Genomic DNA, 24956 nt, shown 5'->3' on the forward strand with positions numbered 1-24956 from the left:
TACTTTACATTTTGTTTTTATTTTATTTCACCCATGTGTACCACACGTGTGCACTACCTGTAAAGCGCAGACAAGTAGTTCAGATCCCCTGGAATTGGAGTTATGGACAACTGAAAGCTTCACCATGGGTGCTAGGAATCGAACCCATGTCCTCCAGAAGAGCAACCAGTGCCCTTCCCTGCCGAGCCATCTCTCTAGCTCCCCACTTTACACACTGATAGTGGTTTGTAGCTTAGGAGACAGATTTTCTTCCCCTGTGGACCTATTTGGGTGGCATGAAGATGGAATTCTGACTTTACAGCTGTGGGGAGCCAAGGCCTGCTGGTAGAATAGATCAGCAGAGGCCAGACCGAGAGGGGTTCTCCTGACTGTTCCCAAAGGTCAGATAAAACCCCAGGGCCTGAACACTGCTTTTCCTACAAACTCTGGAACCAGATCTGCCTAATCTGGCTAAATGAGCTTTCAAAGTTAGGCGTGATGTTAAAAATCACTTTGCATGTCAAGGGAGCAGAGAAGACAGCTTGTTATCTTCTTTAGCCCCAGAGATGGAATTTTATTTCAAGCGAGAACATCCTGCTGTGCTTGGGAAATGCAATTATCTTGAGAACACTTAGAATCTGACTCCTTTGCCGTATTAAGAGATTTAAAAATTAGAAAAAGAAACTTAAACATTATAAGTTACGTTTATTTATTACTTTGTTGTGTGTGTGCACATGTGTGCATGTGCGCGCACACACATATCTTCTTGGACAGGATCTTTCACTGACCTTGACCTTTTCAAGTGGGCAGGCTAGCTGGACTAGGGGAACGGTCTGTCTCTCAGCCTCCCTAGAGCTGGGATTATGAAATGTGCACTTCCATAGCCAATGGTTTATATGGGTTTCCACTTGACCTCAAGTCCTACTTATGCAGGGAATGCACTTTAGCCATTGAGCCGACTCCATGGATCCCAGGACAAGCAATGTAAAAGAATGATTTTTAAAAATTAATAGATTTTAAAAGGACACAAATAAGTAGCTGGATTAAGGAAGACCATGAAGGATATGAAAAAGAAATTCAATAAAAGGACCAAGAGGAAAGGCACAGGGAAGGCACCCAGAGGCACCACTGTGATAAGTGTGTGGTGGAGAGATGAGGAAGGGAGCAGGACAGTGTGTGCACTGCCAAGTGAGGTGGAGCTGGAGGCTCAGGGTGGAGAGGAATGGTCGGATGTAAGCAGCCTGCGCTGCACCCGAGGCCACAGTGAAGTCCGGGCCTGCGCTGCACCTGAGGCCACGGTGAAGTCCTGGCCCGAGCTGCTGCCGAGGCCATGTCTGAGTCAATGTCTGTGGCCCATGTTACCATCAAAGGTCATGGGAATGTCCCTGCTCTGGGCTGCTGCCTGGGGCCATGTCTATGGCTTAGGGCTGTGTAGAACTGGCCTTGCCCCTCATAGGCTGCAGCATTCTAGATAGTTGACCTACACTTTGTCTGGCTGGGCTGGAGAGCGGGCCCTGGTGCTGTGAGTGTGGGAGATCTGGCAGTCTGAACAATTCAGCCACCACCCAGGCCCAGATCCAGGGCTCTGAGCTGGGCCCACTCCAACATCCTCCTCATCTATGAACTTCTGGAGGGCGTGAAGGAGCTGGTCCTGCAGTTCCAAAGCTGCAAGGTCTCCATGACACCTTGGGTAGCAACAGGACATCTGAGAGGAGTCCTGCTGAGAATCCTTCCTGCACTGCAGGATGGCAGTGCTGCAGAAGTCAGAGGCTTTGAACCAGACCAGTGACTCTTTGCAATTAATATTTGCATGTAAAACGGTTGACTTAGGGTTTTACTGCTGTGAACAGACACCATGACCAAAGCAGGAGGAGCTGAGAGTTCTACATCTTTATCTAAAGGTTGCTAGCAGAATACTGACTTCCAGGCAGTTAAGATAAGGGTGTTAAAACACACACCCACAGTGACATACCTATTCCAACAAGGCCGCACCTTCTAATAGTGCCATTCCCTGGGCTGAGCTTATACAAACCATCACATTCCACTCCCTGGTCCTCATAGGCTTGTTTAAACACATGAGTCTATGGGGGTCATACCTAAATATAACATAATTCAAAATACACTTTGTCCAACTTCAAAAGTCCCCATAGTCTATAGCAGTCTCAATAACATTAAAAGTCCAAAGTTCAAAGTCTCTTCAGAGACTCATCCAATCTCTTAACTGTAATCCCCAAGGAAATACAGGAAACCAGCTGGGGAAACTCCAAACTCCTCATTTCCATATCTGATACCAAGGCAGTCTTCAGATCTCCAACTCCTTTTTTATCTTTGTTGACTGCAATAAACTTCTTTTTCCTGGGCTGGTTCCACTCCCTGTCATCAGCTTTCCTCAGCAGATAGCCGACAGCTCTGGCATCTCAAACATCTTGGGGTGTCCAAGACATCCTCAGTGTTACAAAGAGTTGAGGTTTGGCATCATGAGGAGAGCCTATGAGAAGCATTGAAGCCCAGTTGCAGTGGAAGACCCCAGTGTATTGGAGATGCCAGTACCATGGGAGGATCACCAAGAACAACACTGGCACTGGAGCTCAGGATCAACCTGAGCTTAGAGTGCTACAGAGGGAAGAGCTGGAGAAGTGACACCAGCCCTTTGGAGGAGCCCAGAAGATCATGTGTGGACCCCAGACATTGAAAGAAGAAGCTGTAACACTGAGGATGTCTTGGACACCCCAAGATGTTTGAGGCCATCAAATACAACTGAGGCTGCACCTTCACCAGTGGCCTTCCATGGCCTCTCACAGTGCTGAGCCTCAGCTGTTTTCCATGACCCCTTCATGCCTTCAAAGCCAGTACCACCTGGGTGACTCTTGCAGCATGAGGTACAACCTTGGCCATCTCTTGTAGGTGGATGTCTATATGCAGGTGAGGGCTGGCACTAGTTAGATCAAGGTGATACATGATTGGACGGTAGAGTGAGGCAGTGACAAAGTTTTTGTGAGGCAGGAGAGAAGGAGAGAGGAGATTCAAGATGGAGACGCCAGAAGAGGATGGTTCAGATCAAGGTGAACTAGATTGGTTTTATCTTATCTCGGTGGGTGGTTAATACCTTTGTTGGCAGTGAATTTATTGTTTGAATGTATTGTGGGTTGAGAATTTAACATATAAATCTAGTTGCTAATTTACAAGCTTCTGGAGCTTTGAATTTACCGGGTTACAGGGGATGTGGGCAGAGTTCACTTCGGGCAGAGAGGCAGCTCAAGTGTGTGGATCCGGCTCTGTTGCCTGGGAGGAGTGAGAATGCAATGTGTGTGCCAGACATGGTCACTACCTGCCTAGGGGGCAAACTGGCAGAGTAGCAGCTGGGTCCACATGTGCCATGTGGCCCTAATGGTGCCAGCACTAGCATGGGTTAAAAGGTTACATTTTTAAAAAATTATTTTTACCACAACAATCTCTGGACCACAGCTTCTTTGTGCTCTCAGAAAACACTTTCCAGAAGATTTCACCTCAGTGATGCTGGTCTCTTCTTAATCATCACTAATTTCTTAGCTGTAGCTGACCAGCATTGATTGTCCCAGAGGTCCTTTCTATTCTGGACTCTAAAGCCAGAGCCACATGGCTGAAGCTGCCGAGTTCTGCTGCTTGCTGGGGCTGGAGCGCCTCCTCCCCTTATTCTATGACCAGTTTTCTGTTTTCCAACTCCCTCACTGCCTAAACTTGGGTGTCCTGGAACTTGCTCTGTAGATGGACCTTGAACTCAGAAATCTGCTTGGTTCTGTCTCCTGGGATTAAATGTGTGTAGCACCATACCTGAACCTAGATTTATCTGGGTGGGATTTTACCCCAAGGCTACCTCTCCCTTAATTCAATTAAATATCTTTGAACACAGGAGTCAGCTCCATTTTGCTTCCTGGTGTTCCTTTAATACTCAAACCACAGATTTCATATTTTCCTTCCTAAGCTTGATATGGTTATTCAAAGTGAGGCTTAACCAGAGAACAAAGTCTGTGATGAGCATTTCGGCTCAGAGGTTAAGGCTGCTCTTCCAGAGGACCTAGTTCAATCCCTAGCAACCACATGTGGCTCACAGCCATCTATACTGAGATTTGGTGCCCTCTTCTGGTCTGCAGGCATATATACAGGAAAGCCACTGTAAGCATAATAAATAAATAAAAAGTTTAAAAAGAGACTTCCTTTGTCAATGCAATTAATCTGTGTCTCTTCACCTCAGTCTTAGGCAGACTCTTCAGACAAGGGCAAGAAGCAGCCACACTATTCGTTAAAATACCACAAAAACAGTCTCTAGACCACATACTGAACCTCTTCTACACTGAAACCACTTGGGCCAAGTCTGCACAGTTCAAATCACTCTCGGCAACAAAGTCTTTCACATTCCTACTAGGATGGCTCATTAAGCCCCACTTAAAACATTCCATGGCTTTCCAAATCCAAAGTCCCCAAATCCACATTCTTCCAAACAGGCCTATCACAGCAATACCCCAGTCCCAACGTCTGTCTTAGTTAGGGTCTTATTGTTGTGAACAGACACCATGACCAAGGAACTTTTACAAGGCCGACATTTAATTTGGGCTGGCTTACGGGTTCAGAGTTTCAGTTCATTATCCTCAAGGCAGGAAGCATGGCAGCATCCAGGCAGGCATGGTACAGGAGGAACTGAGAGTTCTGCATCTTCATCTGAAGGATGATAGCAGAATACTGGCTTCCAGGCAGCGAGGATGAGGGTCTGGAAGCCCACACTCACAGGGACACACCCACTCCAACAGGCCACACCTTCTAACAGTGCCACTCCCTGGGCCGAGCATATACAAACCATCACAATGGCATACTGTGTGATACACATGGAGATATTCTGCTTTGTTTTTCTTTTCTTTTCAGGACTAGAGAGGTTGCAAGGGGGGAGAGCAGATATCAAGGCATGGGGAGATGAGTGGGATTGGGGTACATGATGCTTAAAGACAGAAAAGGGTGAGATGCTTGAAAAGAACCAACCAGAAATCTTGAAAATGATTATCTCAATAATTCAAATTTAAAAGAAGCAATTGAAAGCATCACCAGCAGCTTAGATTAAGTGGAAGAATACCAGGGCCTGAAGGCAAAACTTGAGGACTTATTATATTCAGAGAGCAATAGAAAAAAGTAAGACAGAATAAACGGGACACTCGAGATCCATAGCAAACTATCAAAAGATATTAATATTAATTATTAAATACACATGAATATTAAAATACGCATGAAAGAAGTATCAAATCACACATGCATATTTCTCAGAAGAAGCTCCAAAGGCCAGGAAGACTTCAGGGAAGAGATTCAAGTCATAAAGGAAGATAGATGATTATATCTAACCAAGTTATTATTCATAATAGAAAGAGAAATAAAGACCTTTTAAGACTAGAATAGACAAAAGGAATTCATGATGCTGGACTGGAATTCATTGGTGAGATGAATTCCATTGTCAAATGAGAATTAGAAACAAATCAAACATTGTCAGTTCATCAAAGCATCCAAACTCTAACAGTAATAATGCAGAGATGGACACAAATTATTCTAAATAACTAGAATGGAAACAAAACAGACAGATGCCTTTCAAGAGATGGGGTGCACATAAATGGAATTAGGTTGGCTGATTGGATTAAAAAGTTTTAACAGTTTGCTGTCTGCAAGAAACTCACTTTTACCAACAAAGATATACATAGATGCAAACTAAAACCATGAAAAACAATATTCTAAGCAAAAGAATCTGAAAGCAAGCAAGGTTAACTATACTCAGATCTGACCAAACAGACCTCAAGCCAAATTAGTTAGAAGAGACAATGGTCACATCATATTGATAAAAGGACTGTTATGTACTGTAACAGGCTCCCAGACTTTAGCATAACTGACTCCATTATGAAAGTATCATTCAGGCTCTAAAAGTTAGCACATAGACATCCGTATCTGTCGTAACAAAAACAAAGCCTGGCTAATGAAGACTTTCTTTTGGCTCAAACCCATGTTTGAGTATTCCTCTCTTGTGGATAAGCTACAACAGCTCTAAGCTGAGTGGGTATAGCATTGGGGTGGGGTGGGGTGTATCTGAATGTGACCAACAGACAATGCATTAAATTCTCAAATAACTATGATTATTTTTTTAAATAAAAGGAGAGGCATGATTTAAATGTGAGATGTCACCAACAGACTGTTGAACACTTGCTTACGAGATGCTGGTACTACTTTGGAAAGTTATTGTGTGTTTGGGGTGCGAAGTGTGGCCCCTTAAGATGGGACACTGGTAGGAAAACTTTTCAAGTACTAACTCGGTCTGCTTCTCGCCTGAGCTCTGTGCTTCCTGACCTGCTGAGATGCTCATGTCAGATACTTGTCACAGTGATAAGAGGGCAACTAGCAGGGGCATCAAGAAGACACAATCGTATATAACATCAGAGCATCCTCTTTTATGAATGAACATTGCTGGAACATTGCTGGTGAAAGATTTGCCCCAGTGCAACAATGGTGGATCCTTTCATTAGCTCGCTGTCACTACTAGATCAACACTCTAGACAAAAAAAATAAAATAAAATAAAAACTTAACATCCTTGATGACTAGAAACAAGAATCCTACACGAAATACATGCAAACAGTAATTTTTATGTTGAGATCCCATCTCTATCCAGCCACTATAATTATTATCTTAAAAAGATAAATTCTGTTGGGTGGTAGAGGTGCACACCTTTAATCCCAGTATCCGGGAGGCAGAGGCAGATGGAGACAGGTCTCCATGAGCTCCAGGCCAGCCTGGTCTACAAAGCAACTTTCCAGGACAGACAGGGCCACAATCAATCAATCAATCAATCAATCAATCAACCCCCATCAATCAATCAATCAATCAATCAATTTCTGGCAAAGACTAGAGAAAAAGGAATTCTTTTGTACATTGTTGGTGGGTGGGGATGTAAATTAGCAGTCACCATGGCAACTTTTTACGGCTGGTTCCTGCAGAGTTGGTTCCTGCAGAGTTGGTGCTGGGTGCTGGGTTTTAGGGCACCCTTGATGCTTGAGAAGCAAAGACACTCACCTGTAGTTTTTCCTGACTTGGGAGGTCCCACAATCATAATCCTCACAGGCATAGTAGCTTTGGGTTTGGGTTGCCGGATGTATTTGATCGGATTCATCATAAATTTCTCCTTAGTTTGTTTACTAGACAAGAAGTAGATGTAGTGACGGTGGATTACAGGGTTCAACGGGTTCTCCGCGCTTTCAAAGGGTTTGATTGTCTCTCCTTCGCTTAGCTGAGATACAATTGAATTCACAAGTCAGATTTAACTTATAAAGCATTTCCTTCAATATGTTTGAAAAGAGTGCAAAATATAAAAATGTAATTTTCCTTACATAGTAGCAAGCTCCTAATTGTAAATACTAACAAAATAACTGCATACAAAGTACAGGCTGGTCCACAGCATAGGTGGTCAGGGCAAGGCTTTCTAGTTGGTTTTTAACTCATGAAAATTACCTTCCTACTTCCTTCATAATGACTTGTGCTTAAAATGAATGTTTCTGACAATGGGGATGAGATTGTTCCACTTACTCATGAACTAATTTATCCTCTCAAACAGAGCCATGTCTAAAACGGTGTTGTGGCTTATGTCCCCTCTCTCTTACTCTTACAGTTCCTATGTTGAAGCTCTTACTGTCAATATCACTATATGGAGACAGGGCCTTTATGAAGGTGAGTATGGTAAAATAAGGTCAAAATGATAAACTATAGGCCAAGGTTTTTAGAACAGGAGGAAGAGGCAGGAGTGGACATCCACAGAGAAATCTCCACATGGGGGTCCTGTGAGATGGTGTCCAACTGCTAGACAAGGTGAGAGGCCTCAAGCGCACTTCATCTAGGCTTTGGATTTCACCCTGGCGATACCATCCTGGATGTGCCTGACCTTGATGGGGATTGTTTAATGCAATGTTGTTTGTCATCCTTAGATGGGAATGACATCCCTGGCTGAGAGTAAATGCTAGGGACACAAAGAAAGTCAGGTGGGGTGGACTGTTGGCTCCACATTATATTATTTCTAGAAGCAATGGTGGGGGTCAGATGGCTTCATGTCAGCCCTCCAAATATTAATGGATAGCATTATACAATATTTACAACTTTCCAAAATGACCATGTCTTCCTAAGCAACGTTAAAAAGGTGAGGGATGGTGGTTTCCTGATGGCTTTTCTGATGTTACCTTCACAGGGTCCCAGTAGCCAAACGAGCTCATGTGTTTGTAGGTGAACGAGAGCATTTTATGAGCGAGGTGTGAGGATACTGGGTAACACTTTTCAAAAATGCTTGCACGGTTTTCCACTAGGGGCTTCAATTTCAAATTCAATACATATTGTACAATATGCATTTTCCTAGCTCCATTGACCGTAATTATTGGTATCAGAACCTTCTCAAATTCATCCTGGAAAGAGAAATTAGAAAGCTTGATGTGTTTAGTATTTCTAAGTTACAGCATGTAGACATAGCTGGTGATAGACATACTAGGCTGTGTAAGCTTTATGAGGGGCTACCTGTGGGAAGGTAAACCCATGCTGACCTTGGAGGGAGCCAGGCTGCTCTCCATCTGTGAATCTCATACCTTGTTAAGTGATGCTGCCTGCTGCCCTGAAATATTCTTTTGAAATAACACACACACACACACACACACACACACACACAGATACACAGACACAGACACAGATACATGCACATACACACACACAGACACACACACACACAGACAGAGACACACATAGACACACAGACACACAGACAGATACACAGACACAGACACATGCACATACACACACAGACACACAGACACACACACAGAAACACATAGACACAGACACATGCACACACACAGACATACACACAGACATACAGACACATACACACACACAGACAGATACACAGACACAGACAGACATACAGACATACACAGATACACAGATACACAGACACACACAGAGACACACAGACACATACACACATAGACACACAAACACACAGACACAGAAACACACACACACACACAGACCCTAATCACCCTCTTTGCATTCCCACATTTCTATTCTTTAAGTAGTGGTGAAGGGAGGGTCATGACCTGTATCATTTGGATATTATTTGTTTCTGTTTCAAATTTCTCCCCCAGCTCGCTTCTCAGGCGATCAGTTGCATCTCCTTCCTGTTCCTCGTCTTCCTCGCTCATTTCTTCTTCATCCTTTGGAAATTCTTCCTCGAGGATGTTCTCAATATCATCCTCATCTTCAGCGTCTTCGTCACTAAACTCGTCCTCATCTCTAAAAGTGCTCTACGGAAGAGAACGAACCCTTTACTCTCTCCCTAAATTGTGTCACATGACACTGGTATGTCATAACATTGGCAGTGACGTGTATGGATGTGAAGGCTGACACCTAGACACTCAATGTCTTCAAGTACTGACACTGTGATTCTCCCACAAGCAAACAGATGGGATGATAAACGCTATTTATGCCTAGAGGTATGTTTTTGATAGTCTTTAAAAATACTAACCAATGCGTCTCAGAGATTAGAAAATACTACCTGCTGCCTTGCCAATTGGAACAAGATCTTTAAAATGGGAACTACCTATCTCACAGGATGGGAACTTAGGGCAGGGGCCTGGATAATTTAATTCATGGAAGGTCATCAGAGCAAAATAGACTGCTCACATGAACATGCCTACACACACACACACACACACACACACACACACACACACACACACACAGTGCTAGCTAGACTTCTGTTAGCTAGACACAAGCTTGAGTCATCTGTTAGGTGGGGACCTAAATAGCAAAAATGCCCCCCCACAGCCTGGAGTATGCAAGCCTGTGGGGCATTGTCTTGATTGTAGGAGGGCCCAGCCTACCATGGGTGGTCCCGAGTGTATAAAAGCAAACAGACTGGGCAGTTCGGGAACAGCAAGTAAGCAGCAGTCTTGGCAGCCCCTGGATCAAGTCCTGCCGCAGGTTCCAACCTTGAGTTCCTGCTCTGCCTTCCCTGGATGAGGCACTATAAGGTGTAAGATTGAATAAACCCTTCCTCCCCAGGTTGCTTTTGGTCATGGTGTTCTATCAAAGCAACAACAATTAAAACAAAAACCGGTTTAATTGCTTCTTACATTTACATTGTGTGAGTACACTGTAGCTGTCATCAGACACACCAGAAGAGGGCATCAGATTTCACTACATATGGTTGTGAGTCACCATGTGGTTGCTGGGATTTGAACTCAGGTTAAGAGCAGTCGGGGCTCTTAACCACTGAGACATCTCTCCAGCCCCTTCCTGGCATTTTTTAGATGGTTCCCATACACCCACATTTCTGAACTCCAGCTTGGGTGTGACCCCCCAGACGCACCCCACAGATACATGGTTCTTTCATATTTCTTGTGTTTTGTTCCATATTTTTTAAAACTTGATTTATTTTTACTCTCCTATTTAACTTTATCTTAGATAATTTTGGATTTTATGAACCTTTTCTCTCTGATTTTTTTATAGTGTCCTGTTTTGTTTTGTTTTTAAATTACAGTTTAATTAATTAAGATTTTGTGTTTGTCTATTAGGGAACAACACATGGAGATTAGAGGACAACCTGGAGGAATTCTTTTACCACACGGGACTGCCAGGCAATATGACAGCACCTTTACCTACTGAGATGCTTCACCAGCCCTATATTTTGTTTTATGGAATGTTGTAGTAAATATTAAAAAGATGAATCTGCTGCTACCAGTCCTGTGTGGAGTTCTTACTCCACAGGAGCTGCTTTGGTGTGGAGCTATGTGTTCCATCTTTTTCTCTACCACACGGTCCACGAGCCGCCTCCTCCCAGCTGTCTCCCTGTCAGCCGGGATCTTAGCTCACATTCCCCACATTTGGTAAAATCATGACTCAACAATCAATAATTTATCAATCAGATTTATATGTTAAATTCTCAATTCACAATCTATCCACATAATAAGCTTACAACCAGTTGGCAAAGATATAAACTGCCCACGTAGATAAGATAAATTGACCTATAGAAATCCATCTCTTAGAAAGTATACATAAGTACCTATGGCTACTCAGAGCCACACAGATGGAGATGGGTCACCTTCATCTTCCATGTTAATTCTCCTCCTTCCACCTCTCTTTTGCCTTACAAAACTTTGTCTCTACCCTACTCCCACTGTCCAATCATGTATTGCCTTGACATCAACCAACAATCATGCATGCTTCTTTTTGTAATTTTCTGAAAATTTCTGAGGAAAATGAGAACTCTTAATGTTTAGTGATGATCTCTGAATTGCAACTTAATTTTTTGACTATTTTGTTCGTTCACAGAATTCTCAGTTTTGCTCATAACTTTTCTCAAGAGTATGGTATTATTAAAGTTTATTTATTAATAAATGAAAGACTAAATTGATCAATTTAGAGCAAAGTAGGGCTTTCTGGATATAAATAATGTTGCATCATATTTAAATTTAAGATGTGAGGATGAGAAGAGGCAGGAAGTCTAGGTCTTTTCGCTCAAGAGATGGAAGACACCAACCATCATTCTGTGGTACTACTGTCTGTAGTCAGTTTAATTTCTATAGAAATTATCTACGTTCTTTCCTAATAGGACAGGCAAATGTCACTGGTACATGAGGGACTGACAGAAATCACCCTAATCAATTTTACTGCAACCTATCCTTTTAGACTTTCTACAGTGGATTGAATGATAATGGCCCCCATAGGCTCTGATGTTTGAATCCTGGTCCCAGTTGATGGAACTATTTAGGAAGGATTAGGGGGTGTGGTCTTGTGGGAGGAAGTGTGTTACTGTGGGTGGGGTTTGAAATTTCAAAAGACATGCTGCTCCCAATGTGCTCTCTGCCTTTTGCTTTCAGTTTAGAGATATGAGCTCTCAGCTGAGCTGTTCTAGTATCTGTGCCTTCATTCCAACACCATGAACTTCAAGCCTCTGAAACAGTAAACCTAACTAAATGCTTTCTGTTATAAGTTGCCTTGGTCATGGTGGCTCTTTACAGCAATAAAAAAAGTAAAACATTTTATAGACAATCAAATTATATGTAAAGGGTGAATTGTGGTCTGCTTTGCTTTATATATGCTTTTCTATGGTGCTCAGGGTTGAATCCAGTCCCATTAGACAAGGCTGCCACTAATACACATTCCCAGCATTATGCAGTAGTTCTTAGCACATGAATTTGACAAGGACCTGTGGTGTAAGATTCATTTTGCTTCAAAAGGTCAATATCTTAAGAATATTTATATCAGATGATCTGATAGAGCCACAGCCTAATTCTTTGGACTATTTTTTTTTTTTTTTTTTTTTTTTTTTTTTTTTTTTTTTTTTTTGTAAATGGCAATTTACTCTTCTCCTTAGTAGGCTTTCTCCCCTTGATATCTTGGACATCATCATTATAGGAAATATATTTTCCAGACTTTATGATCTTAAGAGATCTGCTTTCACCAGAAAGAAGTAAGCTCATTCTCCCTCATTTCCTCTCCTTTCCCCTCTCCCTTCTTTTTCTTCTTCCCCATTCTCCCCTCACCCTTCATTTTCGTCCCTCTCTAACTCATCCTGATGGTCCAAAGAATGATTAAAGCCAGACACGTTGACAAACAGTCAGAATTAGAAGGAAGCAGCCAGGTAAGGGTGAGCTTTCAGATTCTTGATATTTGTCCAGAGAGCAGCCTTTGTTAGAAGTATATCCTAGTCACTAAAATTCTAGCAAGAGGTCTACTGGGTTTTTATTGGTGGTGGGTTTTTTTTTTTCTGGGGTGGGGTGGGGAACTAAACTCAGCATCACTAGAGAGTAAAGAAAACTTCAGAGATCAGAAAACTAGGGAAAGCAATGCCAAATTCAATTCATGAATGTTCTCTCCAAGTATCCTGCTGACCTGGGACTGTCAAAGGGACCTTCCTTAATAGTGTACTGGAGTCACTGTCCAATGCAGGAAAAGTAAAGTCTTTATGCTTGGCCTTACAAGATGAACTGCCTGCCAAAACCAAATCCCTAAGATCTCTGGTGGCAGATAAAAGCATCCAATACTTAGAATCATAATCTTTATCACTGAAGAGCACAAATCTCACATTATTCAGGATATTGGGGATTCAGAAACTGTGGCCCATTCTTAAGAAAGCAACAATGACCTGTCCCATGGGCTGGAGTCACTGACCAAGAGTTTGAAAGCAGTTACCGTGACCTTGCAGGATAGAAATGGAAAACATACACACCAAGCAAGTGAAAATTACAGGATTAAGAATGATAACGTCTGAAACAAAATATATATTTTCGAGTTCACTTAATAGTGGAATGGAGATAGCAGGAGGAGTGCTTGGTGATTTTGAGGATACATTAACAGAATTACTCAATTTAAAGAGGGGTTCTGATTAAAAATTTAACAGATCCCAGGGTTACATGTGATACATGGGTAGACCTAGACAGTTCTGTGAAGAAAGATAGCTATAGATTTTCAAAGCCTTAGTAAGTCTCAAACTGAATACCAAGCAAATTATAGGTAAGTGCATTGTAATAAAAATTTTGGGAAAAAAAAATGCTACTGAGAGCAGGTACAGTTGAGAGTAGGTGCAAGTGAGAGCAGGTGCAGCTGAGAACAGGTGCAGCTGTGAGCAGGTGCAGCTGAGAGTAGGTTCAGCTGAGAGCAGGTGTAACTGAGAGCAGGTGCAGCTGAGAGCCTGTGCAGCTGAGAGCAGGTGCAACTAGAGAGCTGGTGCAGCTGAGAGAAGGTGTAACTGAGAGCAGGTGTAACTGAGAGCAGGAGCAGCTGAGAGCAGGTGCAGCTGTGTGGGTCAACCTCCAAGCCCACACACTCTGACCTCTGCTGACCTGAGAAGACACCAGAGACAGTTTTGTCCGGAACCCTGTTTTACTCCCCTTTGACCCCTGAATGTGTTTCCCTCATTAGTGTCTGTACTTCTGACATACCCTGGGCTACTAGTGATTTTGTTGATTTGCTCTCCTGGCTCTTCCGGGGTCTCTCCTTCCTGTGTCTCTCAACTTAGTAGACGAGACCCATATGCCAGAGAGGCAGCGCCAGTGGGCAGGAGAGCAGAGATTCTAGAAAGATCTGAGATCTGGTTTAGAGAAAGCTCTTTAATTGTGTTCTGAGGCAGAGTGTCCACAAGATGGCAGTGTTCCCTTTAGGATCTATGGAAACAGTCGCCGGGCCACTGAAGCCAACCTGCAGGTTACTAAGGTTTGCTTTGCTGCTAAAATGTCTTTGTCTGCATGTGTTCCTGAGTCAGTTTTAGGAGAGTAAACCAGGTTTGCCGCCAATCCCCGCTCTCTGCCCACACCCCAAAGCGGGGAAAGCTGGGAACAACACCTAATGTGAAGGGTGTGGAGCGGATAAGAAACTATCTCCGCAATGCAGACAGGTAACTGTGTTGTGGCTTCTCCACCCTTATTTGAAAATGTGAAGGATCAGTGGGCACTCACCACTTCCTCAAGACTCCTTTCTGCCCTGTTGGGTCCCAGCAGAGGTGTCCCATCTACTACTGACAACTTTGCCAAGAACCAAAAAAGCCTCTCTGGAGGCCACTGAAAATCTGGCCAGGGATCTGAAGGCTACCAAGCATGTGGCGCGCGCTCTGCCCTCGCCTAGAATAACCTAAGCAATGTGTGTGATGACGAAGATCGGCTGCCCTGCAGCCTTTAGAAGCCCAGAGGAGGCAAGGCGTCTCTCCAGAGTCCTTTCTGACCGCGGGTGTGGTCACCATACCAAAGCAATGTTTAAATCAAACAAAAAATCAAAAATTAAAATTCATTCCCGCACTGATGATAAATGTCCTCCACCTGTCCACAGGCACTGTGAGAGGCAAGGCCAAGGGGTATCCCCCGTACCCCAATTTCCATAAAGCTGCTAGGAAATACAGTCAAAACCCAGAATGAACTTTCAATTCAGTAAGTCTCAAGGGCTAAGTGGGAAGACACATCTGTAGTTAAGCCTGAGCTCTACCCCAGGATCCGCATGGTGGGATGAGAAAACTAACCCCAGATGTCCTGAGTAGTCCTCTGACCTCAACATACACACTACGACATGCCGGTCCCTCCCTCTCACACACAGTAAGAAAATTAATCCCAGGAGTTTATTCTTGTAGTTTAGTGTCTAAATTATTTAAATGGGATACATAATCAATTTTATAAAGAACAAGTCTTAGTGGAAAATTTACAACATTCTATTTTCTACAAAGTAGAGCATCTCCGAATTAAAAAGAGAAGAAATCCCATTATTCCAATGCTAACAAGTATGAATGAAAATAATAAATTGGGATCATTTAAAGCTTATTCTAAAAACTAGCTTCCACTTTTAAAAACACAAGACTTTTCTACATAGTCAAGGCCCCGATTTACCTGAAGAACAACCAAGAAAAGAAATGAAAGTATTAACAACTAGAGAAATGAAAGAGGAATAATTTCCCACTTCCAGTGAGAACTCTAACCTGGAGATAGACTGAATACATGTTACCATGGTCTGAATTAGGAGTCTCTGGTCTCAGGTGTTTGGTTCGTTTGACAGCAGTTCTCTGCTGAGAAGTGTAAAGTGATTCCCACGGGTTTCTTGGTAGTTGACTGCTGCTGAGTCCAGGTTACAGTGTCATTTTGAGTGTAAACGTTATCGTGACAGTTTGGACAGAGTTGGTGGCAGAACATGTCTGCTGCTGAAATCAGCTCTGGCCAAGGGTCATGTAAATCCTTCAGGTAAGATCAGGCATGAAAGCCAGTTAATGCCTGCTTAATGCACGGGGGGGGGGGGGGAATGTTTGCTAATGAATAAAAGAAAGGCAGAAGGGAGGAAGGGAGAAAGGAAGGAAGGGAGGAAGGGAGGGAGGGAGGGAGGGAGGAAGGGAGGGAGGGAGGAGGAAGAAGAAAGGAATGAAGGAAGGCAGGCAGGCAGGCAGGCAGGCAGGCAGGCAGGTAGGCTAGCTAGTGTAGGCAAATCATGAAGAGGAGGCTTCTTGCTCTTTGAGAGTTTGGTCCACCACAGAGGGAAAAGCCTGGCGGCAGAACTGTGCAGCTGGGACCCCCAACTTCCTCACATCTTAGTAGACCAGGAAGAGTGGGAAGTGAGGCTGGACTCTAACCTCAAGGCCTAACATCAATGACCCACTTCCCAGAGTAAGGTTCTACCTCCTAAAGGTTCTACAACTTTCCAAAACCAAGATACCAGCTGATGTGTAAATATTCGAACACACCAGCTGGGACGGGATGGAGGTGGGGGCAACACTTCACACTGAAAACAAAATGCCATCTCATTTAATCTCCTATGAGCTCTGGATCCTTGAGTGGCTTGGCTGTTTGATGTTGGGACAATTGTTTCCCAAATAAAACAAATAAAACAAAACCCTAAGTCTTCAATGGTGGCTAGACACCATACTGAGTATGTGTCAGACTTCAAGAGTTCACAGGCTCTTCCCACCTCTTTTCACACCTGGAAATTCTCCAGAGCTTAGTTTTCAGGTCAAGCCTACAGACCCCACCCACTCTCACCCCTACACTTCTAGGTTTAGTTTTAGGTCAACTCTATAGACCCCAGCTACCCTCACACCTACACTTCTAGGTTTAGTTTTAGGTCAGCTCTATAGACCTCATCTACCCTCACACCTACACTTCTAGCCGGTCTCTGTGGAGGCTGAGAGAAACGTGAAAGCAAGATGACAATTCAAAGGGTGAAAAATCCCAAAGAAACGCAGCGCACTGTGCACTTGGTATGAGGATACTTCAGTGTCCTTAGAGGTTTCCTCTTGTTCATGCCCAGCAAAGTGCTGCATGCCTCTAATCCCAGAACTCAGCGGAGGAAGAGCCAGAGGTAGAGATGGGGTGGCAGGGGCAGGGGGTAGGCAGAGAGAGAGAGGCAAAGAAACAGAGACATACACAGAGAAGGGGAGAGAGAGAGAGAGAGAGAGAGAGAGAGACGCAGAGAGACTGAGTCGGAGAGACACAGAGAGATGCATAGAGAGGGAGAGACAGACAGGCAGACAAACAGAGGGGGGCAGGGGCAGGGGATCTGTGTGAGTTCAAGCTTAGTCTTAGTCTTGTAGCAAGCTCCAAGACAGCCGGGGTAACATAGAGAGACCCTGTCTCAAAACAAAACAAAACAAAACAAAAAAAACAAAAGCTGTTTATTCTTTTCTGATCATAAATATACTAAAAAGTCATTTAAAATAGTAGCACATACCATACCAAAGCTAAAAGAAATACATTTTACCAATCCCCTGAAAACTCTAAACTCTATGTGAGTTCTTATAGACTTTTTAAACATGTATTTCTCCTTCTTCCACTGTTGAGATCATGATCATGGTGTTCTGTGCACGTGCACACATGCACACATGCACACACACACACACACACACACACACACACACACACTATCTACTTACGTCCCCTTTCCTTTTTCTCTCTCTCTCCAAAATAAGTTCCGCTCTTCTTTTAGCGACCATATCATCCTGTTGAGGAAACATTTACAGGTTTACAATGGACAAATATGATAAAATCACTTGCTATGTGTAATGTACCTTTTCAAGCTGGGGCTAGGGTGTGATGGGAGGGTAAGAACCTCACCAGGAAAACACGTGACGATGTTTGACCCGGCACATCCTTATATTCTGGGCTCTCTCCCTCCCAAGTGTTGAAAATGTTTGGAAAATTACTTTTCTTACTGTGAAGAGACATCAGTCTCTGCAAGCACAGCTGCCTCTCTGTGGGAAGCACCCACATCCGGGGTATATGCGCAGGGAGAGTGAAGGCTTATGCCCTGCTCTTTTCTGTCTCTGACACAGTGGATCGTCTGTTCAAATGTCCTTGGTTTTTTGTGTTGCTTGACTCGGGACTTCCCAGGCTTAACTAATTATAGTGTCCCTGCCAGAAGCTGGCACTGTCTCGGGCATCACAATACATATTCTGTCACTTGCTTCCCAAAACACAGTGTCAATTCAGGCAGTGCCCCTAGTCTCCTGGGATCCAGAGAGAACTGTACAGCAGCTCCCAGGGCAGGACTCCCTAAGGAAACCCAGGAGCACATGGTGTGGCTACCCAGGGAAGGCCTTGCTCCACCTGCTGGGGCTAAAACTACTGTTAGGAAATGGGTTTGGACCACACTGGCAGGTCAAACCCTGACAGCGAGACTTGATGCAGACAGACATTTAGAAGTAGTGAGCAGTTGGAAGGAGGAATGGGAGGATTCAAAGGGCAATCCAGGAGAGAGCACGGGCGGGTCATCGGGGGAGTACTACTATGAACTCTAAGACCCCCGCTCACGAGAGTTGGTGGTGGGTGGGAGTTTTCACATGGCGGCCAGTCCTCTGCTCAGAGCACAGTCGCTTCCCATCGCTCACCCTTGTCCCTGAGAGACGCCTCCTGGGAGGCCTGAACCCCACTAATTTAGAAGGAGGAGCATTAACACATTGATGATCAGGGGAAAAAAGCTTCAAAGAAGTCCTGAATTTGGGAGGCAGAGACATCTCGGTGATGTGTGAGTTTAAGGGTAGCCTGGTCTACAGGGTTCCAAGACAGACAGGACCATATAGAGAGACTCTATCAAAACAAAAGCAAAAAAGCTTCAAATAGTTTTAAGCCCCTATTAATGAAAATGTTGATGAAAAATTTCTTCATGCTAACTGCGGCATTAAGATTCGAAATCTCATTTCGGTGAACACTACTTAGAAACCTAAGTAGGCGATAAACAGACATATTCCCGTGTACCTTGATTTTTGTCTTCATGTCTTTGATGAGTTTTTTCCTCTCTTGTTTCTTGAGCTGCTTTGCCTTCCACTTCTGAACGTGGGCGGGAAGGAGGCGATCAAAGATGTCTTGATCATCTACTTGTATTATAACGGCGGCATCTGGGAAAAATCCGCGCTCTCCCAGAAACTGGGCCTCCTCAGGGTACCGCGGGAAGCCATCCAGTATGAAGCCCGTGGAGCTGGGAGGGAAATTTCACAATTCGCTTAAAACATCACTGATATTTCAGATAAGCCACCCAAAAGACAAACATCGGATGTTTCTCTCATATTAAGATCTATTTGTCTGTCTGTCTGTCTGTACACAATCTACCTGCCTACCTCGCTAGAAACATCTGTATCACGTCTATGGCATAAAATCAGAGGAGGAACCATTGTGTGAGAGGAAAAGAACAAGGGGGAAGACTATCTATCTCTATGAAATGCCATAAACAGCTTGTTATTTTGTATGATAAGTTAAAAGTCAAATATGAACAATTATAGATCTACTTATACTATGTATTGATGTAGGATGTGCTGGTGCACACAGAGAAGCCCCGGAGGAGCCAGGAAAGTTAAACCCACGGGCATCCTTCCAAGGAAAGACCTGTTCACCCCATCCTCCTTCCTGTGATCTCAGAATGGATGCCCTTTACAACCTGATGATCTTTTGCTGTCTGATGATCCAGGCTCTGTCTGCATCTTCCAGAATTTATGTTTGACTTATCCCAGACCCTTGGCTTTGCTTAAACAGGGCAAAAATATACTGCCCGATGTCAGACTCTTGATGACTTAGTCCAGCGCCGGTGCCCAAACGTCTAGCAGAACCTAGTTTCGTTCCTGCTTGCTGCAGAGCCTGCAGGCGCCCTCCACACATCACTTCTGCACATATCATAGATTTGAACAGGTATCGATGGATTTTAACTTTATCAGATGGGTGATAAATAGTTTAAAGACTTTACACCTTCTCTACTTGCCAGACCCCTTCAGTCTGAGGAGTCTTTCTTTCTTTCTTTCTTTCTTTCTTTCTTTTTCTTTCTTTCTTTCTTTTTCTTCCTCCCTCCCTCCTTTCTCTCTCTCCCTCCCTCCCTCCCTCCCTCCCTCCCTCCTCTCTCTCTCTCTCTCTCTCTCTCTCTCTCTCTCTCTCTCTCTCTCTTAAGACAGGATCTCACTAGTAACCATACCTAACCTTGAGCCTGCTGTGTAGACCAGGCTGGGCTGAAATTCACAAAGATTGCTTGCCTCTGCTTCCTAAAGGTAGGGATTAAGGGTGTGCACTACCATGTCAGACTTTGGGAAATTTGTAAGTGGCCTGTATATATAAACCAAACATGTTTTAAAAGTATTCCTTGGCAATACACACAGTTTTACCATCTGTTAAATATTTATGTGCTTGCTTATTTTCATGTAAAAACCAGGAGGATCTCTGTGAGCTCTAGGCCAGTTAGCACTGAGCCATGAGATCCCATCCCAACAAGCAGACAAGAAACCAGCAGAAAAACCAAGCAAACAAAGAGTGAAATCTTGGCTGTATTTGCTGCTGTAGGATGTACAGAATCTTCAGTTCGTCAGGCACGTGTGATGGGTGCTGAGGATGGCACTGTGTATAAACATGTAACACAGAGTAGGAGCAGCACTTAGGACCACTTCAAGAATTCTGGAAGATTCTGTCCCAATCCTAAGTCAGAATCCATCCGATGACTTTTTATGAAAATCAACTCATCAGCTCAAACAGCAAATATTAAAATTAAATCCTCTTACAATGCTGCTCTGATGCTGCCGTGCTCTAGAACAGCAGGAGGAGACTGAAGTCTTTGTTATCTGTTAAGCCATGATATTTCTGTAAGGGCGGAAAGCGTTGTATGTGGCAAAACTGCTGCAGGTCATGGCCTCCACTAGCCCTGTGTTTAGTGTATTAAAATATCCTTTACTGTTGCCAAACTTCTTGTGATTCCTACACTGGAATTTTGATATGATTCCGTTCCTATCCCATCTGGAGTGACAACTCAGGGTTCAAGAGGCAGAGGCATATATGATAATTGGTTATCTTCAAAAAGTATAAAACTGGATTAAAGTAACATTTGTGCTTGTAGTTTAAAGCTGCAGCTCTCTGACTGATAATGAATAGAGGGAAGCTTACTAAACGTCCATGTCTCGGCTCAGGAGAAGAACCAAGCCTAAGGAATGTGCTACCTTTGACCGGAATGAAGCTTCCGCCATGAGGCTTTTGACGTGCTCCTCTAGGGTCTCCTTGCAGCCAATGACAGTTACTCCTGTGTACATTTTGCTTCAGGTGACAAAGCTTTTAGGGCCATGGGAATAACTGGAAGGCTGACACATCTCAATAACGCATTCATGACACAGCTTCCAAATAGTCTTGTTTCTTTCCAGTTACTTCTTCGTGCGTTTATCTATCATATTATAATCCATATATATATATATATATATATATATATATATATATACATCTATATATCTATGCATGTGCATCTTTCAAAGTTTAATATCATATAAAGCATGCCACTGTAAATCTTTATCCTAGCAAAATGTGATGGCTGTGTAATACACAGCATTTAAACTTTACAGTGAAACTCTTTGTGTCAAGTTGAATGCGTGTCTGTTTATCTCTAAACAGACATCTATACTGTTCTTACTTTATATTTTAAATTTTAAAAAATGATTTATTTATTTTTATTTGCTCTCTGTGTATTTTATCTGTATGTCTGTATATGAACTATGATGCCAGACTTCCTGGAACTGAGGTTACAGATGGTTGTGAGCTGCTATGTGGGTGCTGGGAATCGATTCTGGGTCCTGGTGCCCTTAATTGTTGGGCCACCACCCCAGACATTTTAATTTTTTAATTGACTTAACTTTTTTGGTCTTTGATTCTTCTTTTTCTTTATATAGATCTCTCTCTCTCTCTCTCTCTCTCTCTCTCTCTCTCTCTCTCTGTGTGTGTGTATGTGTGAGTGTGTGTGTGTGTGTGTGTGTGTGTGAGTGTGTGTGAGTGTGTGTGTGTGTGTGTGTGTGTGTGTGTGTGAGTGTGTGTGTGAGGAGCTAAGTTAATGAAGAACAACTCGTGTCTATACAGCTGTGGAGTCATTTCCCAAGTTCCCCAAAGCAATTGATCTAATATAGGGATAAGAATATTTTAAAAAGCTTATGGCTAAATCCTACTTGCTCCTTCCAGACGGGCAGCAGATGACAGTGTGTCCAGAAGCCTAGGGGAGCTGGAAATAGTCGTCCAAGGGAGCTGTATTTCAGTTTTTGTTTTTCAGACTGACATAATGCAAATTTCTATCCCATTCTATGTACCAAGTTTTTTTGGTGTGATTAAATATTAAAAGTGTTTAATACAGCTGAGAGAAGTGACTGTGATGATTAATTTTCACATATGCACTAAGTGAGGTGACTTGATAAATTACAGTTGCTCTTCTGGTAGGTAGGAAAACGAGGAGAGATTTAAACTGCAGTGATCTGAGGATTCATCCTGTGGGACAGGACTCTTGTAGAGATTCGTTAATGGGCTAAGAGCGGACAGATACCTGGTGTTCGTGCTTGCAGGCATTACAAAGATACAGGGAAAACGTTCCGCACAGCATGAGGGTATGTGGGCTTAGAAAACCGTTCTCAATTACGGCTATGCACTAGAATCTCCCGGGGACCATAAAACCTACTGGCCTCGCAGTTTTGGGATAGGTCTCTGGTACCAGTAGTTTTCAGAAGCACAGATGTTTTAATGTGTAGTTTATATGGACGAGAAAGAGCAGATTCTTGCTTATCAATCGGACTAAGTTTACCATTAAGAACAAAGGAAATAGAATGGGCAAGAAGCAGGAGCCCTTGCGAATGAAGGCACCGTATTGGTTCTTTCAGCCACCACTCGGAAAGGATGGGGTCTAGAATTTCCGATGGCAGGGGCTCGTTGTCAGTTAGACTCAGCTTGATTGCTTCTTCTTCCTCTGTGAACTGTACGTCTGGAAGCTAAGGGCAGAAGTTAGAAGATGAGAGACTCTTAAGTTCCCCATTGAGAAACAGTACTGTTTTACAACTGTGTTTTTCTCTGATGCTGCTACTTGTAACCATTTTAAAACAGGAGTTCTGAGCAGCAGTATATATGATTAGATACTAAGTAGCATCTAATGTAGCTAAGAGAAGTCACCATGCGAACATAACTGACTTTCACGTATGGCACCAGGGTCACAATGAGATATCCCCCATCCCCCAAAAAATGCTCAATTCACATCACACACCCGTTGTGGATTTGGTTTAACACTTATATTACGTTCATTGGGTTCCCAAAATTGTACAAGAATCCCACATGTGAGACACTGAGAGTCCCTGTCCCTGGTTAGTTTCAATTGGTAAATAAAGTTGTCAGCCACCAATGGCTAGGCAAGAAGAGAGAGGCAGGACTTTAGGATTCGGGGGCAAGGGGACCAAGAGAGGAAGGAGTATTTAGAACTGCCATGCTTGGGAAAGCAGAAAGATCAGGACTGAGAGTGCAGGAAGAGCAGGCCTACAGCAAGCATAGCACACGTGTAAGAGCCGGGAAAGAGCAGCCCCAGCTGGGTCTGGTGCGGCCAGGATGGAATTTAGGTTTTAGTAAGTACTAATTCAGAAATATCAGAGGAGGGTGTGTGTTAGCCACGTGGAAATTTGGGAGTGGCCCAGCCATTGAGCTGACTAAGGCATATTATCTAGAGTAAAACTACTTAATGTGCCTCCAGAGACATCAGATAATTTAAGGAAAACAACAGTAACAACAACAACAACAACAAGAATCGGCATCAACAGAAAACAGGAAAATATTTTGTTGCACTAAAAAAAAAAAAAAATCTAAGCCTATATATGAAAACCTGGGTTAGTATACATTAAATTTATTGGATACTATTTTCTCCCTGACTATACAATACAGGGGCAAACACTGAAGCTGTGTCTGAGGACCTGCCTCATGACCTACTGAGATACTATGTTTCACTATCCAGGTTGCTCAGAGTCCCTCTGTTATGTGTAACTGTGTCTGGGTCCATTTGTGGGACTCATTTAGGAGAAAAATAGCTTCAATATATAAGAAATGGTTTTAAAAAATAATTAGAATCCAAAAATTTCTTTTCACAACCCCAAGTTGAAAGCATTTAAGAGACATATATAAAGTTTTCTATTAGGCCTCACCAGATATTATTAAATTAATATTAATAAATTATCAAATTAATATAAAATATTAATATTTTAAAGTCTCCATTGGCAGCAACAGGACACTTTTAAAAATACCATTTGACAGAAAAAAATCACGATAGCGAGAAACCTTACATTATAAGTCAGACTCATAGACAAAATGTCCCCAGTAAACGCTTTACTACCATTCAGTGAGGAGACATTTTCCTGACTTTTGTTAGAATCATAAGATTCAGTGTTTCATATGTGAGAAGAAAAGGGCCATACATCCGGGACAAGCATATTCAGCGGAGTTGGGACAACTCTCTCTGTTTACTGAGGTGAAGACACATGGCTTGCTTTCTTCCATGAACAACGGTCCCCAGGATCCCAGGAAGTTACCCGTGCTTGGGCACGTGGGGCTGACGGGCTAACTTTAGCTTTGTTACCTGCTTCTTTGGACTGTCTTCTTCAATCTTCACATTCGCCTGAGCTGCAAGCTCTTCAAGTTCTTGCTTCGCCGCTTGCTCCTCCTCGGAGTCGTCTTCAAAATCAGGTCCGAATTTCCTTTCGGCCTTGAGCAGCATTTTTTCTTGGAGAAATTCGTCAAATTGAATGTGGAAAATGCCAAAATTTTCGGCCAGCTTTCTTGCACACACAGTTTTGCCAGAGCCATGAGGGCCCAGAAGACAAATCCTTAGTGGAGGAGCCTGGCGCGGGGGCGGGGAGCGGGGGGGTAAAGGAAAAGAAACCTTGAGTAATTAGCCTGCTTCATACCTGGTTCACAGCATTCAGACATTCTGAGGCCAGAGCTGCATATGGAGACCTCTCTCAACCAGACCAGTAAAGGACAGTGACAAGGGGGGGGGGGCTGAGCTTGGGCTGTCTGGGTCTCAGAGAAACGGGGTACTAACGAACTGAGGAGCAGAGCTTCATAATCTATTTGTTTCTGTGACAGGAATGTTGTTTGCTGGTTGTTGGCTTGTAGTGAGGTCAGAGACGTCACCATAACCAACACTGACGGGAGCACGTGGGAGCCGTCACTAG

General features: G+C 43.3%; 1 protein-coding gene across 1 annotated transcript in view; it reads right to left on the reverse strand.

The window, feature by feature from the left end:
* AK9 (adenylate kinase 9) overlaps positions 1 to 24956 on the reverse strand; it is a gene marked incomplete at both ends in the record, with an annotated part of 106867 nt that overhangs the window by 15794 nt on the left and 66117 nt on the right. The window contains 7 exons of the mRNA XM_080938205.1: positions 7052 to 7265; positions 8206 to 8424; positions 9109 to 9315; positions 17412 to 17477; positions 18733 to 18952; positions 22612 to 22736; positions 24359 to 24619. Coding sequence (XP_080794331.1) covers positions 7052 to 7265; positions 8206 to 8424; positions 9109 to 9315; positions 17412 to 17477; positions 18733 to 18952; positions 22612 to 22736; positions 24359 to 24619 — 1312 coding nt within the window. The remainder of the gene's footprint in view (positions 1 to 7051; positions 7266 to 8205; positions 8425 to 9108; positions 9316 to 17411; positions 17478 to 18732; positions 18953 to 22611; positions 22737 to 24358; positions 24620 to 24956) is intronic.

This window comes from Micromys minutus, assembly GCF_963924665.1.
Source record: "Micromys minutus genome assembly, chromosome: 25".
NCBI lineage: Eukaryota > Metazoa > Chordata > Mammalia > Rodentia > Muridae > Micromys > Micromys minutus.